Genomic DNA, 19,594 nt, shown 5'->3' on the forward strand with positions numbered 1-19,594 from the left:
GGTCCTAATCCTGTCCATTTTGCGGCCCGTGATCATTGACATCTCTGAATGGGGCCATAGAGGTACAGGCGGCACACAAATGTCATCCATGTGCTATCTGTGCCATTTAATCACGGCTCGGCTACGTGTCGCCTTGGCAGTAAAGAGGATATTCAGAGCCCAAACCAATAAAGAAATTATCCATATATATAAAAAAAAGTGAATATAAACTAAACAATATATGGGTAAAAACAGCTCTATAGTAGGCCAAAGACACAGAGTAACTGTATACCGGATTCATGTCTATCTTGGTCAAACACCCATATTATTTTCTCCGAGGACATACAGATAAGCGACCGCCAAACACTTTTGGGGTCACTCATCCCCAGGAAAAACCCATCCATCCTACGAGTTCCTCGCTTTCCCTGACAGCAGCCTCCGCCATAAGTCTGGCCGACCCCAATGATATTAAATTGTTGGCGAGCCAGCTTAATGTAATCTCCGTACATCATTGCCTTTGATGAATAGTGATGTCAGAGGTTATAAAGATAAGTAAAATGTATACAGCCTCTTACAGAGCGTTCAGCACCGAGAACAATGCACATCTCCTGAACAAGATAACATTCACAACCTATTGATTTCCATTATCTGATACGATTTTCATTTACCTCTACGCTATGAATCTCCACCAGCGCTGGTTGACCCTCATCTGGGAAGTTGGGGCAAACCCTTATCAATTGTCCTCGGGCCCCAAAACAGAGGGCGACATGGGGCAAGGCAAACTTCATGGGTGCTGTTGGTTGCGGCGTTGGCTCCAAGGTGTCTTGAAAGAAGATGAAAAAAGATCACAAAAGTAAAAAAGATGAAACACTTGGAGACATCTGCAGATGTTCTAAATAATAGAGTAGCATGAAAAAATACATTTTATCAATTATACCATCATCGGGGTCTTAAAAATCAGGGCCGCCATGTATAGTTAATGCACTAGAAAGCGCCATGGTGCGTCTACGATCTGCTGTTCCGTATCCGGGATCATCATTTATTCAATGCGCCACGGACACCATTGCCCCGGCATTGACAACTAGAACATAAATTGTTTTGTCCGGCCCTGGATTGCCGAGATTAACATGGCTTTTACTGCGAGAACCTGAGACCGACTGAGATGAAAGGCAAGACTTGTGATGGTTTCATTAAAAAGAAGGCATGTTGGTTAATTTGTATAATAATTCTGCAGCAAAGGCCTTTTGGGTATTGCAGAAATTTGAGAGCAACGGCAATGATTAAAGGGGAGATCTAGCATTTGCTTCTCGGCTTTGTGATATGTTGCTCAATAGTCTGGCTTTTTAATTTCCATAATTAAATGTTGTTTGATGTCTTTCACTTTGAGTTATATTGCATTTTAAACTTTTATTAAACACCACTTAGCTGGTTTTAATATTACGAAATAGCTGCGTTCTTTCATAACTAAATCTTTGGAGATTTTTTTTCTTTACCGTCGCCTTTTATGCATCATTTTGGGTGTCCTGTAGGAAGCACAGGCGACGTGTTGGGAAACGGTGAAGGGAATTTTGGTGGTGGGCTGTTATCTTATTTGCAAAGTGGCTGGTTTGGTCATATCTTATTAGGAAGCCATAGCAATTACATATATGGAACAAATATGCAACATTTCCATTCCAATTACAAAACTGAACCAACACGAATCCATAATGTAACCAAAAAGTGGAAGTGATAGTGTCCAAGAAGGAAAAATGTAACTTCTCCAGAAGACCACCCACCTATCCAAACCAGATTTTCTGTGATAGATTTTCAGTTTCACCATACAAGTCTTCTTCTTTGAGAAGACCATTTACCTAGAAGACCACCACCTATTGTAATTTTTCGGGTGGTTGTCTCAAAGATGTTTCGCTGTATTTCTAATAGAAATACAGATAGATAGATAGATAGATAGATAGATAGATAGATAGATAGGAGATGGATGGATAGATAGATAGATAGATAGATAGATAGATAGATAGATAGATAGGAGATGGATAGATAGATGATAGATAGATAGATAGATAGATAGATAGATAGATAGATAGATAGATAGAGTGGATGGATGGACGGACGGATGGATGGACGGACGGGCAGACAGACAGATAGAGATAATGGATAAATAAAAGGGTTGTCAAGATCAGAAACTCCTATCCTTAGTTTAAGTCATCAATGTCGGATCAGGAGGGGGGAGGTCTGATGTTCAACACCCCAACAATGATCTGTTTTCAACATAGTGTACTGAGCCAGAAGCAGACAGTTCAGTATACTGTGTAGTGACCACTCTATACAGTTGCAGATGAGCTCCCATTCAAATGAAGGAAAGCGCCACCAATATCTGATCTTAGACAACCCCTTTAATTTGCAGACAGACATTAATCTACAACATTCAATAAAACATGGGTCTTAGTCCATGGCTGACACTATATTTATTACTAAATCCAAGTCATACTCACCATCTTGCAATGGATTCCAGCTGTCAATCATGTCCGCTGGGTCCTGCATGTACTGGCTCAGCTCATAGCTACTGGAGGACATGCCGGAGTCTCGGTACTGTGACAGCAAACTGTGCTCTGTTGAACTGAAAGTCTATGAGAGAGGTAAGGATGCACAATATGTTAACGGGAAAAATATAGACAGGTTCATGGCGGCTGCAGTTCCTGTAATTTTTTATTAAAAAAGCACTAAATTGAATCACATGCACAAGTGCTTTAAGGACACGTTGATCCAGGTTTTTAAATTGATTGCCAGATTGGAGTCGGGAGGGAATTTTTTTCCCCCCCTGAAATGGGGCAATTGGCATAAGCCTCATGGGGATCAACACTGTAGGGTTATAGGTTGCACTTGATGGACTGAGGTCTTCATCCAACCTCATCTACTATGTAACTATGTGTCTGCATCTATGTCATTCAACTTTTATCTTGCATGTGTTTTGGAGCTATGTGCTAATGTCGAGTGAAGAGTCATGGGTGTGTGCCGCCATCCTGAAGAGCAATGTCGGACTGGTGCACCAAAGTACCCTAGGCTCCTCCAGTAGACCCAGACTAACACAACTATGGTCCAGCAATAGACAACCAAATTGGTAGAGGTTGTTGGAGCCCCAATAATCCCTTTATCTGGTGGACTCAAGGAATCTCAGTCTGACACTGCTGCGATGCAGGCTTCATTGACATCCATCTATCTATTTCAAGTTTCATTGACGAGCCTTCACCTTGTACTTCGCAGTCATGAACGGTGCAGCAAGGTTTAGTCCCCGGGCAAGTGAGTAATAAAGCCACGAAGAATACAACTCACTGTGGTTCATGGCTGGTAAGTACAATGGCACATTTTCGAGATCTGAAGATTATTTCGACTTTGTAGATCCCATGAAATCTGCGTCATTTGGCAACAACTGAATGTCTACCACAGGCAAGAAATTGGGAATCAAATGCAAGAGGTCCCTTACCTCTAATCTGTCCAAGGCGGAGTCACATCTTCTCTCTGCAGGTTGCGGGGCGCTATCATTGTCATAGCCGTGCAACCTTACAAAGCAAGAAATACGTAAAATGGGGAAAAAATTTATTAATCACTTATTATAATAATGTAAATTTGCTCAAATAGTTGTAGAATATTGACTTATAGTCATAACTAATGACCGGCCAGATTTTATCCTGTATTATGCAAAGAAAAATTCAATTGGCGTTGCCCTTAAGGCTATGCACACAGAGGATTTACCAGTGTGTACTGGGGGTAAATTGATCATATTACATGCTGAAATACACATCTAATACGCTGCAGGTAGCAATTCATTGACTTCGCAGAAATCTGCTTAAAAACAAAAACACTTTCAAATAACTTCTCATTAATGTCAATGGGAAACACACGTACTAGTGCAGAAGTCATATTTTTAATGCAATTGGAAAAAAATATCACTACTTTTAAGAAAGTGACTTGCAGAAGAAACATTCAGAAGGAGAAGTGTTAGGTAATTGGGTCACAAGCAAGAATAGACAAAAAATACCGCACCAAGATGGAGTTGCATGAAATGTTCTCAGTGTGAATGTAATGGAGATACGGAGAGGTTTATTGGGGAACACTGTACAATTGAAAGGCCCTATATGGCTTCCTCTAACCTGGATACAAGATGGGCATGGCGACATACAGGCAGTGGCATAACTAAATTCTTATGAGTCCCAGTGCAATCTTTTGTCCGGGGCCCCCACCCTCATCCTTACAGCAAATTCTTGATAGTGATGGTTATGGGTGCTATGGGGTTTAATCAATCTTGGTGTGGTTAGGGTAATCTGTGGATCTCCTTGGCTTATGGACCACATGGAAACTGCAATCTCAATACTGATTCCAGTACTTATGGGCCCCCTATGACTCTTGGGCACCTCTGCACCCCTTCAAGTTACGACTCTGCATACAGGTTCTGTATTGTATCCTGCCACACACTTGCCCACATATATTATAGCTCGGTCTGTAGATCCTGCACACACCTAGGCGCTGGTCCCATAAATTGGCAAAAAAGTGGGAACTGGGCACACAAAGGAAGTATTGTCCTCTGGCAGAGCCATTTCTGGGTGAACCTTGCAGTGGATGGGCGAGCATTATCCTACTGAAAAATGCCATTTAAAAGTCCTATCATGAGACAGAACACATGTGGCGGCAGGGTGTCCTGCATATATCACGAGCTGTTAATGTCTCTTGTATTACTACCTGTTGAACGCAATGGCTCCCCAGATCATCATACAGCAAAGGCAAGAATAAAGCGCTCACTGCAAAACTTCCATAATCAAACCCAACAGTCGTGGGATCCCAGACAGAACCTGGATTCCTTGCTAAGGATGATATAGATATAACCAAGACTAGTTCTGGTCTTACGCTCATGTCATCACTGTAAGTGAAGGATGACAATGGCTGGCTGTCTATGGTAAGACACGTAATGGGCGCTGTTTCCATCTGTTCGGTGCCAGGTAGAGAAGGGGTGTGTAAATAAAGGTGCCAACTGTGTCTGGATGGCGGACAAGGAAACTGTGGAAGTTGCATGCCTACTTGCGTTTTTTTTACATTGAGTTCATTAGCATCAAAAATGAGAAAAAAAGAAACCCATAAGTCCACAAATAATACACAAGTTGTCGTATCACCTGTGCACGTCTCGTGGCGGTTGGACCCTCTCTATGTTATGATGAAAGGCGTGAGTATCGGAGGAATTCTGCACCCAATGCTCAGTCTGATCGTGGTAAGTTCTTCTCCTTCCATCTGTGAAATACAGAAATCGGCGTCACTTGAGGTATAAATAAAGAAATTGTTCTAAGAAACCAGGAAAGACTATAAAATAATTATCGTATAGTATCAGGTTGCGACATACAGACGGGAGTCACAGAGAGGAGTTTCCGTTTGCAACTTGAGTCGCGCAAAACAGAAATGTAACCTCAAAAGTTTAGGAAAAGCTCAGACTACACGTTCTCAACAAATCTAATTCAAAGGACCATAAAAGATATGGAAACACTAAGAAGTCGAAAACAGCCACAAGGAAGTGCACTGTACCTTTCTCTCTGGAAACACCAACTGGAGGCTCGTAATTATAGTCTCTGTTGCCATAGTTTTCTCTTTGTACAGTCTCGTAAAATCCATATCTTTCATCATATCCCTGTCTGAAAAGATAGGAAAGGGTCAAGCAAATACAGGACGGAGAAGACGTCTTTTTTTTCCGCAGCTATGTTCTTATTAGATGTAACAGTCATACGTTTCCATAGAACATGCTTTGAGTTCCGTCAGGGCATGAGACAAACACAGATAGATAAATCCTTATAGCAACAACTCAAGTTCCATGTCAACTTGATTCAAGTAGTATTGTGTTATGTGATGTTGTAAGATAGATCGCAGCGGATAAAGAGAAGAGATAACAGGTGGACGCAACACAGGAATGTGACTTATTTATAGATGCACACTGGAGAAAGGGCTTTACCCGAAACGCGTTGTGTGTTACACCTATTTGGAATAAAGGTTTATTCAAGTTGGACCAGCGCTCCATCACTTCATTTTTTTGCAATCTTCTGGATTATTTATAGATAGATAGATAGATAGATAGATAGATAGAAAGAAAGACGATAACTAGAAGATAGGATAGATAGATAGATAGATAGATAGATAATATATATGATAGATAGATTATAGATAGATAATAGATATATGATAGATGATAAATAAGATAGATAGATAGATAGATAGATAGATAGATAGATAGATAGATAGATAGATACTGTAGATAGATAGATAGATAGATAGATAGATAATAGATATATGATAGATTATACATAAGATAGATAGATAGATAGATAGATAGATAGATAGATAGATAGATAGATAATAGATGATAGATATGACAGATAGATAGATAGATAGATAGATAGATAGATAGATAGATAGATAGCGATAGATAGATAGATAGATAGATAGATAGATAGATAGGAGATAGATGATAGATAGATAGATAGATAGATAGATAGATAGATAGATAGATATATGATAGATGATAAATAAGATAGATAGATAGATAGATAGATAGATAGATAGGAGAGATAGATAATAGATAGATAGATAGATAGATAGATATATGATAGATGATAAATAAGATAGATAGATAGATAGATAGATAGATAGATAGATAGATAGATAGATAGATACCTTTATGAGGCTTGCAGAAACTGAACCGAGCAGTCTTACTCATGTGTTTCTATAACTAGAACTATCTCAGGGTTTATGAGAAATGGTTACTGTCACCTGCGCGTCCATGCTGTGTGGTTGTGCTTTGCACTCTTTATCTAGACTTGATATAAACCATGATATGAACAATATACTGACCATCGTACGGTGGTATTATTACGTCTTTGTATCATGTTAATAGCAGTATGACGGTAATATTTAATAGCTGTATTGTAGTAATATTTATAGATTTATTGGTATCTCATTATTATTTCATAACTATGTATGTATAAGGGCTAGGGGATTTTGATGCGGAATCCTCGTCAAAATCCGCCTCAAAACAATACAGTCCTATGTAGACCGCTAGCGGGTTTTTTTCCGCTAGAGGAAAAAAGAAGCAACATGACCTTTCTTCAGGCGGATTCAGCCTGAAGAAACCAACAGGACTCAATGGGAGGCGGAAAACTCACATTTTTTGACGCGGTTTTTGCCAAAGGTCCATTCACTGTGCTGGAGGAAAAAAACAAAGACTAAAAACACCTCAAAAAACGCTCCAGAAAACACTTCTTAATTCCTGAAGCAGATTTTTTCCTGACCCAACAATGTGTGAACTAGCCCTAAAAGTGGGGATAGAGGATACACTTGTGCCCTTAATTTTTCAGAACGCAGACAGTACTCGTGTAAGCTCCTGGAATTAGTTGTGTAGCTTTCTGTATTGTTGGAATATCATTTTGGCACATAAGGTTCCACTTTTAACTTTGCCACGAGCCACGCTTTGTCAAACAGTCCCTCTTTATCTCAACCAAAGCACTTTATTCACATCAGTACAGGTCAGTACTTCTCCCTATACATCCTGCAAGCCAAATCTATTATTATAGTGTACATCACACATATCATACTATGAATATGCAAACTTTGTTGAAAAGTTGGGTACTCTTCAAAGTATGGGCCAGGAAAATCTCCCAAGATATACAACAAAATGGAAGACTCTGATGGATACCATTCTGTTGGCATCCCGTACATATAAGATCCTGTTCCAAAAAACGTGTACCGTAAGATTTTTACTATTGTTGTACTATGATATTTGATACTTTTGTTGTATACTTCTATATTCCAGCCAAATGGAACTCCATGCACACGACTGCAGTTTTTACAGATGTGCCTCCGCGCCCTGGAAAAGAGTCACAACATATGGGGCAGGTCCTATACCTGTCTGTATTTATGGCTTGGTCAATTCTACCGAACGTATGGGTCAGTAAAAATCATGGATGACGCACGGATACCAATCCATACGCTGCAAACGGTCTTGTGCACGGAGCATTGCACTACGTCTGGCTGATATAACCGTATGGCCAATTTAGTGCCAGCGCCCACACTAAGCGCACATTATAAATGTGAACATCGCCTTATACTATTGCATCAATCTGAGCCAGGCGTCACTTACAGTAAGTGGCCATTCAAGATGTCAGTGTGGGAACAATACTTAAATGAATAAGTGTGCACTACAGAGCAAGATCCAGGTATAAATGAACGGTAAACCGAGCGGCCTCAGTAGCAGCGGATCAATAGATTAAAAATAAAGCCGGCACTTTTATATTTCAGCATCTTAGGAGTGGATGACTGCACCGCGCATTTCTGTAATAGCTGTAAATGTGTGCAAAAAAACCTTGTGTAGCCGCCAGCTCCCCTCTGGCTGTAAAGGCACAAGTCTAACATGATCATTATCTGCTGTTCTGAGAAGGAGATGGCGGTATAAACAAGACTAGCTTAGATTTCTTCCCATAACATTTTTTGTCATTCAAAAGGTGACTTCGATGGTGGATTCAGCTCACGTAATAGCGCTGTGCTTTGGGATGGGTTATATAGTGCCGCCAACTTTTGCAGTGCTGGACAGGTCACCAGTAACAGTGCCCATACACCTTCAATAGATGGTGGCCGCTCATGTTTTTGGATTCAGCTGGCGGTTTTCTAATGTTCATAAACTTCATTTTCACAACTTATTAATGCCTAAATACACCCTGTACCATACACATACAAAACCATGATGGTGCCGATAGAGAGGCTGTGTCTAGAACAGTGATACCCAATAGGGGTACCATAACAGTGTTGTATGTCCTCTCTGAACTATGTTGACATCATTAGGATTGAATAGAATGGTGAAGCAGGAAGCCTTTAGCATTAGCTTCCTGCTCTACCACTCAGGCATCTACTTGTGACTGTTGATAATCTGCTCCATTGGCACATCTACAATATGGGGGCTACTGGGGCATTACCACTTGCCTAGGGGGCCGCAGGGGAGCATTATTATCTGCCTGGAGGCAACTAGGGAGCTTTACCGCTTGCCTGGGGCCATTGGGGAGCTTTACTACTTTCCTGAGGGCCACTGGGAAGCATTATTCAGTGTCTAGGGTTTCAATGGGAAGCATTATTAGGTATCCAGGGGCCAATGAACAGCATTATTAAGTCTGTGGGCCACTGGAGAATATTATTTAGTATCTGAGGGCCATTGAGGAGCATTATTAGGTGTTTCAGGACCACATGGGAGCCTTACCATCTGCCTGGGGGCCACTAGAGGGCTTTACTGCTTGCCTGGGAGCCATTGGGGAGCTTTACTATTTGCCTGTGGGCCACTGGGAAGCATTATTCAGTGTCTAGGGGTCCAAAGGGAAACATTATTAGGCGTCTGGGGGTAACTGGAGGGCATTATTAGGTACCTGAGGGCAACTGGGGAATATTATACTGTGTTTGTTGAGCTACTGGGGAACCATAAACTGTTGGGCTACTGGGAGAATGATACTATGTGGGAGCCGCTAAGGGAGCCTGGTGAAGGTAAAAGGTGAAGTAACTCAGATCACACTGGTTTAACCCATTAGGTGTTCTAGTGAGTAACAACCATGCAACCTAAAGTTATAAACATACAGCAGTGGCCCTGTTCACAATCACATTGGCCACACTTGCAATGCCTTTGGCAAATCCCTATGATGCCCTATATTGGGTACCTAATGGGTGCCCGTTATTATTACACTGACAGGCAATAATTCATTGTGTTCCAGTTTACTGTTTATTGCATTTCCTTGCAAATCTTCCTCATAAAAGTTAAAGGGGTTGTCCAGGGGTTACAGCCGAGCACTATTGCTGCATCTCAGTTCCCACTCAAGTCAATGGGAGCGGAATAGCAGTATTGACACCCAGCCACTATACAGGGACTGGACAAACTACAACTTCTCCTGCAAAAAACAAGCTCTCCCTCCATCACCATCAACAAAATAAAAAAGTTGCGGCTCTTGAGAATCCGTGTCCTGGAGGAGAATCCCTTAAAGGATTAAAATTCAAGACTGTATCTTCAGCTATATGAAAAATGTGGAGAATAATCTAAAAAACAATCCATTCTATAAAAAAAAAAAAAAAGTAAAACTAAGGCTGTCTCCTCTCCATGATAAATAATGCAGGAGGCCATTATCTGATTAATTAGTTGGAACCAACTCGCTAGAAGTCCCCAGAAGACGCCATGGGCTTCAACATGAATAAAAGAAATGTCCGTCCCTATCACTCAGCTGCTTCCCTGGAAATGTTAAATGTTAAGTGCTGCCGCATGTTTACTAGATAATGTCAAGTTCGGCAACGCTTTTACACGACAGTAACTGCCCCCCACTATTATCATGAATTATAGGAAATTATCAGACCCCATCAACAACACTACAGGCAATAGGGCTCATGTTCTCAGAAAATGGACAGTAGCCGTGTTACCCTTAGCGATCAATCACAGCGTAGAGAATAAACTGAACTGTGAAACAACTAAGGACGTAAAAACAGTGCCCCCTCTGGACTATTCATCTATTGCATGGTGGGCCATTCATTTGGATGTATTACTACATACAACCGATACGAATACCAATGTATGGATAGCCGTGATCTAAAATAGCTGACTATATACTCAGCCCTAAAGCTGGATCAGTGTAGATCATGTGGTCGCTAGAGAGCCTCGTCTTCATGAGACAACCCCTTTAAAGGGTTAACTAGTTTTTTGTTTTTTTTTAAATTGATGGTCTATCTTTAATATAGGCTATCAATTTTAGATCAGTGGTGTTACAAAGATTGGCTATTACCCTTCGAGCAAACGGCCGTCCTCACAGGTTATAGTCTTCTCTACACTGGGCTGACGAGATGCAAGTACATCGAAACGGCCGTCCTCGATTGAGAGACTATACCTGGTAATAATCCCAGCATCATTGCAAAACAAAGGCCTCTTGGAAGGTCGAGCATGATGCTAAAGGGAGCAAACTTTTATTGGGTTATTTCAATGAAATTCTGTCTTCCTAATTACATCAGGGAAGACAGGCTTGCACATTCCAGTGAGCGCCCTCTATTGGTTTGCAACACTGAGGCAGCAGCTGACTTCCTAATTACATCATGGAAGACAGATTTGCATATTCTTCCCATGGTCCCTTGCGAAGTGGAGTGCTAAAGGTTTAATAAGTCTCCACACACCTATATGGTGGTCTCTCCTCAAGGAGTGACAATATCCCCTTAACCCTTCGAGCACAGCTCATTCACTGCAGGAAATAGCTGATCAGCGACGGTCCCAACAGTTATATGCCCACCAATCTATTAATAAAGGTCTATCTTAAAGGAGTTTTTTTAAGACTTAGGATAGGTCATGAATTAGAATTTACAAGGGGCATGACACCCAGGCTCTCGATGATCAGCTGTTTGCAGAGTTCGCATGGGCGCTGCACCTTCTTCGGTACTAACCAAGGACATTTCCATACATTGTACAGCAGCAGTGCTTGGTATCACAGCTCAGTCCATTTACTTAAATGGACTGAGATGCGATCAGGCCATGTGACCCATGAACGTGACATCACATGACCCGTGAAGCGACTTCAAACAGGTTTTGGACCCCACAGAGCTTCATCAATTAAAATGTTCTGGAAAACCCCTTTAAAAGGCCATCAACTTTTAAAAGGTACATTGGACTCCATGCACATGACCGAGTGTGCATCCTATATGGCGCCAAGTTTGCAGTGGAAGGCACTTGGATGACACTTGATGTTATGCATTCACATCTACTGGGGCTTCTGTTCCGATGGCAAGTAGCAAGAAAAGACCTGCTCTATCATCATCTGTGTCATTGGAATGGGATGAATCAGATGTCTCCACAGATGTGAATACATCATGGGATGCAATTGGATGTCACTTCAAGTATCATCCGAGTGCATTCTGCCAAAAACTCGGCCCCACATTGAATGCAATCAGTCATGTGCATGGGGTCTAACCTTCTCTGGCAGTGGTTTGCCTCAATTTTACCTTTGTTAATTAGAGATGAGCGAGTACTGTTGGGATCAGCCGAATGGACGTAGCCAGCACGCGGGGGGTTAAGCGGCCGGCCACCGTCAAAGCGGAAGTACCAGGTGCATCCATTCATTTCTATGGAGCGTGCTGTTCGGATCGGCTGATCCCAACAGTACTCGCTCATCTCTAGTGTTAATTGTATTATCTGATGTCCCATGATATAAGTAATTGGGTAAATGTATGTATCCTGCTATCTTACCTGGACAGTGGCCGATATGCGTCACTTGGGTCATATATCTCAGCTCTAGACGCAGGCCTCCTGTGGTCTACGTGTCTAGGTATGTTTGCTGGGTACTGGGAATAATAGTCCATCCACTGTCCAGGCCATGCTTGGTAACCTCCTTGTGTTGGGTAGGCAGAGTAATATCCATAATCTCTATCTCTGTAATGATGAGGAGGTGGCGGCGGGGGCGGATATATTCCTCTCCACTGGCCCGTATCTCCTGGAGGTCTGGTCTGAGACTTGTTGAACCAATGGGGAGGCCCATGGTCCATTTCACCTGTCACCTATAAGTTCAAGAAGGTAAGAATGTAATCTAGTGAATTATAATGATGCTTATACTGTATACTTAAAGGGAGTCTGTCAGCAGAACCAGCGTATCAACCCAGTCCAGAGGATAGATAGGTTAGCGTTACCTATATCAAATTGTGAATTGGTGTGTCCTTTGCTAAGGTGCAGCAATTTTTGTCAATATGCAAAGGGTTGACATTGCTCCAAAGAGGTAAGTGGCCATATGATCATTGCTCCAAGGAACACATTGACAAAAACAGCAATTTCTCGGCAAAAGAGGCAGCGATTCACTAGGGTAAAACTCAACCTATCTATCTGCAGGGCTGGGTTGATATGCTGTGTTCTGCTGACAGACTCCCTTTAAGCATTGCATAGTTCTAAGGCCTGATTCACATCTGCATTCGGGTTTCTGCCCACTTACCTATATGCATAAACAAGTGGTTACTTATAGAAACCCGAGGACCCCATAGACTACAATGGGGTCCGTGTGGTTTCCGCTCGGTTTTTGCACGAAACATTCGGAGTGAAAAGAGATGTGAACCGGGCCTTAGCCTCTTGTTTCCTCTCCAGCACATAGATGAGGGTGCAGAATGAACGCTCCTTCTCCATAACTACCATACAGAGTATGTATAAAGGGTTAAACTATGGTAGATAATGTCAGATTTACAGCCTATGACCTATAAAGCAAACCCACATACCTTCTATTACAGTAGGAACATAAGCAAGGCATTGACTTGTCATATAATATCAGTACATGCCACAGTCGGATACAATGCTATAAATCTCTACTATTACAAATGCAAAGACACTGAAGAGCAGCCCTATAAAATACCTATGACAGTACAGTATATAAATCACAAAAAGACTCACCTGCGTCAGTCACCACAGAGGAGGCCGGGATCTGAGCAAACTCTACCAAAGTCCATCTGCCACATGAGCCCCAGAGCTTCACGGATTAGTCTTTGTATACAGACAAGAAATAATAGAGGGTCAAGGTACATAAGCCAGCGATGACAACGCCTGCCCATAGCTAAAAATACAACAGGAGAATGACATAGAAGAGACAGAGAACGTCATAAGGACGCGCCCAAGAGGGAGCCGAAAAATGGATGATGAAAGCCAGGATATAATTGACGCTAATGCATTAAAATACATCAATACAATCTCTAATGATTCCAGGGTAATGTGAGACATGAAGATACACGAAATGGTCTTGTAATGGGCTATAATAATGGATTATATAGGGTTAAATCACTGTCTGTGGAATTAGAGATATCCAAAGCTGGGAAAGTAGAGTGCGCTAATGGAAGCCTGATAAAGCTTACAAAATCTTAGGAACCTGATGGTCCCTGACATGGAGGTATTGTGGGTTTAGTCCTTGTGTTTGGCAATGTCATACAGGGCAGAGGGAAGGTAGCAAGTGCACTGGGGATGGAGCCAATCTGTCAGATTCACCTACAGACAGCCTCAAGTGCTCCAACCCCCTTCTTCAATCTGTCAGATTAACCTACACACAGCCTCAAGTGCTCCAACCCCCTTCTTCAATCTGTCAGATTTGTCCACAGACAGCCTCAACTGCTCCAACATTCTTCTTCAATCTGTCAGATTCGCCCAAAGACAGTCTCAAGTGCTCCAATACTCTTCTTCAATCTGTCAGATTCACCTACAGACAGCCTCAAGTGTTCCAACCCCTTCTTCAATCTGTCAGATTTGCCCACAGACAGCCTCAACTGCTCCATCCACCTTCTTCAATCCGCCAGATTCGCCTACAGACAGCCTCAAGTGCTCCAACCCCCTTCTTCAATCTGCCAGATTCGCCCACAGACAGCCTCAACTGCTCCAACCCCCTTCTTCAATCTGCCAGATTCGCCCACAGACAGCCTCAAGTGCTCCAACCCCCTTCTTCAATCTGCCAGATTCGCCCACAGACAGCCTCAAGTGCTCCAACCCCTTCTTCAATCTGCCAGATTCGCCCACAGGCAGCCTCAAGTGCTCCTACACTCTTCTTCTATCTGTCAGATTTGCCCACAAACAGCCTCAAGTGCTCCAACAGTCTTCTTCAATCTGTCAGATTCGCCCACAGACAGTCTCAAGTGCTCCAACACTCTTCATCAATCTGTCAGATTCGCCCATAGACAGCCTCAAGTGCTCCAACCCCCTTCTTCAATCTATCAGATTCTCCTACAGACAACCTCAAGTGTTCCAACACTCTTTAGCTGTCAGTAACATGTTTTCCACCTCTGTCTCTATCAAAGGTGTCTGTATGCAAATTTGTCAAATTAGGCCCCTCCCCAGGACACTTGCAAGCTGATTTTCATAGAAAGATAATTAACTTTACATTGATTCATCAGTTTTTGGTCACAAAAGTATGTTTATGCACCTATTAAAGGATCCTATATGGTATTATTACTGATTTGGGAGGCATGTTGGACCTGATAATCCCCCTTTAGGCTCAGTTCACATCTTGGTTCATGTCATTCTGCTCCGCTCTCCACTGACCCTATTATAGCCTATGGGATCCGCGGGTTTCCTAAGGTAACCGCTTATAAGGCAGATTAGGTTTCTATTTTGGGGTCCCCAAGTAGACTCCCCAATGTGAACCAGGCCTTAGATGGGATGTCAGAGACCCAAAGATAATGGATACTGATGAGCTTTACACAAGATAGGTCATCAGTATCAAATTGGTCACGGTCTGGCACCCTGCACCGCACCGATCAGCAGCTTTGTAAGCCAGAAACCATATACAAGCTATATGGACGGAAACAGCTTTTCTCCTATTCAGGTTAATGGGAGCAAAGTTGCAGTTCGCTGGCACCATTGCTACAGTATATGTCTCTATATACTATATACAGCTTCCAGCTCAGTACACTATAGTGGTGGTGCCGGGAAATTGCAGCTCTGCCTCTGTTCACTAATATAGAAGCAAGTATATATACCTTGTGTACAGCTGACAGCAGATGAATCAACTGATTGGTGCAGGGTCTGGGTGCTGCACCTTGGGTCTCGGACAAACCTCTTAAAGGGGTTGTCCATAATTTAAAAAACATGGCACTTCTCTTGAAAAGCCAGCACCACAATGGCCAACAACTTTCTGTAGTATTGCAGAACCCCGTGCTATTCACATGTGTCGAAAAAAGATTGCAAAGATTATTTGACCCTGAAAGGCTATTAAGGGTTAATGCAGCTTTTGCATGTAATAGCCTGCGGCATTAGTCATATGTATATAAGACTACAGATTGTTGCTGTGTATCAATAAAAAACCCAGAGGTGATCTCATAAAATCAAATCCTTCTACCCCCTGCGGCACAAGGGTCATGAAAACTGGTCTATAGGAGTATAGATGAGGTCAGCCGTGCCGTATAGCAGGGGTCAGCAACCTTTGGCACTGCAGCTTCTGAGAAAATATGATTTCCATTATGCCCCACACACTGGGAGGAGTAGCATAGCAAGTATGCATGCTGGGAGTTGTAGTTCCACAGGCTCTGCTCTGATATGCTAGATGAACTGCTTACAGGGATGATCCCAGTGTATTACAGTACCTATCATATCTAAAATAATCCTCACAGTATATAATGACACAGAATAATTATAATTCCGTTCCTTCTCTGACTGCTGTTTTGCATCCTCTTGTTACCACTGACAATATCTCATGTAAACCTGTAAAGTGCAGTCATTGTGTGACGGTAAAATCCCATTTTCTGTTTATCTCTAACAATAAAGCACAAACATGTCAAATGTGCAATTACAGCACAGCAGTGAAGGCAAGCGAGAAGCCAGCGACTTGTGCAGAGCGGCATAAAGTGAGTGTGATGATGTAAGGGGGCGCCAGAGAGCAAGCCAAAGACTCAGACACATCCGAAAATACATCTGTAGCTATATAGTACAGGGCCAGGAGGGAATGGCCTTCTATAGGGGTCGTCCTCTCAAGAATGATGTATATCAAACTTAGGATGAAGTGTCTGAAATGAAGAAAGAAAATATCTATGTACAGCCCCCCAAAAACCATAAACAATGATGAAAGATCCCAAAATCATGTGTTTAATCTACTATATCAGCATATTACACAGAACCATAAGTAGCTAGCATTAATGGAGTAGTACTGTACAGGAGGCGCCCAGCACACACACAACCAGAAGTTATGGGGCTCTCCACAACATGACTACATAGACAGATAGGTAGATAGACATGCGTGTATTATGTAGGTAGATATTACACAGATATTTATAGATAAAGAAATGTCACATACATAAATATTACATAGATATTAAATGGATATTTACAAATATATAAACATATGTCATAAATATTAGCTAGAAAAATATTAAGTAGAAAAATAGGTAGATAGAGATAGAGATAGATAGATAGATAGATAGATAGATAGATAGATAGATAGATAGATAGATAGATAGATAGGAGATAGATGATAGATAGAGAGAGAGAGAGAGAGAGAGAGATGATAGACAGACAGATAGAATAGATAGATGATAGATAGATAGATGATATAGATAGATAATAGATAGATAGAATAGATAGATAATAGATAGATAGATAGATAGATAGATAGATAGATAGAGAAATAGATAAATAGATGATAGATAGGAGATAGATAGATGATAGAGAAATAGATAAATAGATGATAGATAGGAGATAGATAGATGATAGATAGATAGATATAGATGATAGAGAGATAGATAGAGAGATAGATAGATAGATAATATATAGATAGATAGGAGATAGATAGATGATATAGATAGATAATAGATAGATAGATGATAGAGAGATAGATAGAAAGATAGATAGATAAATAGATGATAGAGAGATAGATGGATGGATGGATAGATAGATAGATAAATAGATGATAGAGAGATAGATATATGATAGAGAGATAGATAGATGGATGGATAGATAGATAGATGTAAATTAGATATATAGATTCTAAATTGATATTAAACATATATTTCTAGATTAATAAACATATGAGACACATGGATATTAGATAGATAGATACTGTAGATAGATAGATAGATAGATAGATAGATAGATAGATAGATAGATAGATAGATATCGTATTTTACTGTAATCTTTGTACACTAATGTATTACTTATGTTATTACAGTGCTTTTGCTATGATTTGTGATAATTACCAATAGTAATGTAGTGTGACTGTTACCTGAGCTGGTATTTACCATATCTAATATGTATCTGTCTAATGTCTATAATCTAATCTATCATCTAATATCTATTCGTGTCTACTATCCATCATCTATCTGCTATCTATCATCTAATCCCCATCTATCTCTATCTTACCTTTGTCTCATCTCTCCTCTATTGCTCTGTATATATACTGTATATACTATTTATATCTGCACTTATACTACTCTTGTATTCCTGCCCAATACTTTAATTGTTCATCACTTGCAGTATCTTCACTTATAGAACGAGCCATGCTAGCAGGATTCAGACAAGCAGCATAGTTTCTGTGCAGGCTGTGTGAGCAGGACACTGGGTGGCAGCCGCGACTACTACCTGGTCACAGCGCCATGACAATACTTACAGCAGTGTCACCAGGGAGCAGGGAGCTCCGTGTTATCAGCGGTACAGCCGGCTGACTCCGCCCATCAGCAGCAATGCCACGTCATCGCCCGGAACCAGAGAGAGGACGTCAGTGGTTTCCGCACGGACTTGTTACTGCGGTGCTCAGCGGGATGGTTCTGGCGCCATTTTCAGAAGGTCAAAATATGGAAAATTTATATCAGCACATTATTCCAGTTGTAAGATGTCGGGGGTGAAATGTTAGTATTTTCAGTGTAAACAGCACAATATTATTGCTTTGTTTTGCATTATTAGAATTTGTGTGAGTCACTTGTGTGACTGGTGCTCCATCCATTTCTATTGGGCTGTAATGCATCTGCACCCAAAAGAGGTGAATGTTGTGCCAGTCACACAAGAGGCCTGTACTCCATACACAAGAAGCCCTTGGCTGGTCTTACACGACCGTATTGAATATACGGTCCGCAAGGTGCTAATCAGCAACACAGACTCCGCAGACATCCGTGTCCTGCCGCACTCGGGCGAGTCCGTGCAGTGCCGCAATTCACGGCCATTACAGACATGTTCTATAAATTGTGGACCACGGTTGCGGTGGTGTAAGAGACCGCATTGAATATAATGTGTCCGCAATTGAAAACCCTCCATTGCGGACTTACATTACGGCCGTGTAAGACCAGCCACTTTAGTGGCACTTTAGGTTCCCCGTCCTCCTGATCACTGGGGGTTGCAGTGATCAAGCCCTAGCAAATGGACACTTATACCCTGTCCTGTGAATAGGGGAAACGTGCATAACGGGTCAAATCCTTTAAGTTCTATGGACTCAAACTGTATGGAGCACCAGTATGGCTCTCAGCGGTACGCTGCCTTTGTCTACAAACCCTTCTAGCACATAGTTGCTTACATTCAGAAATGGGTTTCAGGAAGATCTGGCGTGCAAAAATTTGTGCTTGACCATTCCCTTTTTTGTTAAAAGCCTTGCACCCTTTAAGGGATTGTCACACCCCTATTTGTTGCATACCGCACCCCCTTTTTGAGATGTGGGCATGCAACATGCCAGTCGCACCAGTGCCAGTTGTTGTGAAGTGCCCACATCACATATATTATGACCGAGAGTGTGACCGATGGATATGGAGCATTAGACTGGGCCTCGGAGATTTGCCAACTCTTCCGAGAATCCAGAATCCCCTTATTGTGGGAAACTCCAGAACATTCTAGGAGAGTTGGCAAATATATTTTAATATACTGTAAGTAGAACACACAATCCCCAGAGAAAGTTACAAAGTTGAATGGTTGAAAAAACAAAGATGACCATGAAATTTGTCACTCTGTTACAAAAACATCAGCTTTGGCGTTACCTGTAGAGATGAGCGAGTACTGTTCGGATCAGCCGATCCGAACAGCACGCTCCATAGAAATGAATGGATGCACCTGGTACTTCCGCTTGGACGTAGCCGGCGCGCTTAACCCCCGCGTGCCAGCTAC

The 19,594-nt window shown here is 41.8% G+C and overlaps 1 protein-coding gene across 1 annotated transcript in view; it reads right to left on the reverse strand.

Moving 5' to 3' along the window:
• The window catches only part of SEC16B (SEC16 homolog B, endoplasmic reticulum export factor), a 144,123-nt gene extending 125,948 nt beyond the window's left edge, over positions 1-18,175 (reverse strand). The window contains exons 1-8 of the mRNA XM_075287463.1: positions 18,117-18,175; positions 13,433-13,522; positions 12,251-12,558; positions 5,542-5,648; positions 5,139-5,253; positions 3,458-3,533; positions 2,469-2,601; positions 648-802 (exon numbers count right to left, since the gene is read on the reverse strand). Of these exons, the coding sequence (XP_075143564.1) occupies positions 648-802; positions 2,469-2,601; positions 3,458-3,533; positions 5,139-5,253; positions 5,542-5,648; positions 12,251-12,546 (882 nt within the window). The 5' untranslated portion in view covers positions 12,547-12,558; positions 13,433-13,522; positions 18,117-18,175. The remainder of the gene's footprint in view (positions 1-647; positions 803-2,468; positions 2,602-3,457; positions 3,534-5,138; positions 5,254-5,541; positions 5,649-12,250; positions 12,559-13,432; positions 13,523-18,116) is intronic.
• Positions 18,176-19,594: the final 1,419 nt, after the last annotated feature.

Source organism: Leptodactylus fuscus, chromosome 9 (assembly GCF_031893055.1).
Source record: "Leptodactylus fuscus isolate aLepFus1 chromosome 9, aLepFus1.hap2, whole genome shotgun sequence".
Lineage (NCBI taxonomy): Eukaryota > Metazoa > Chordata > Amphibia > Anura > Leptodactylidae > Leptodactylus > Leptodactylus fuscus.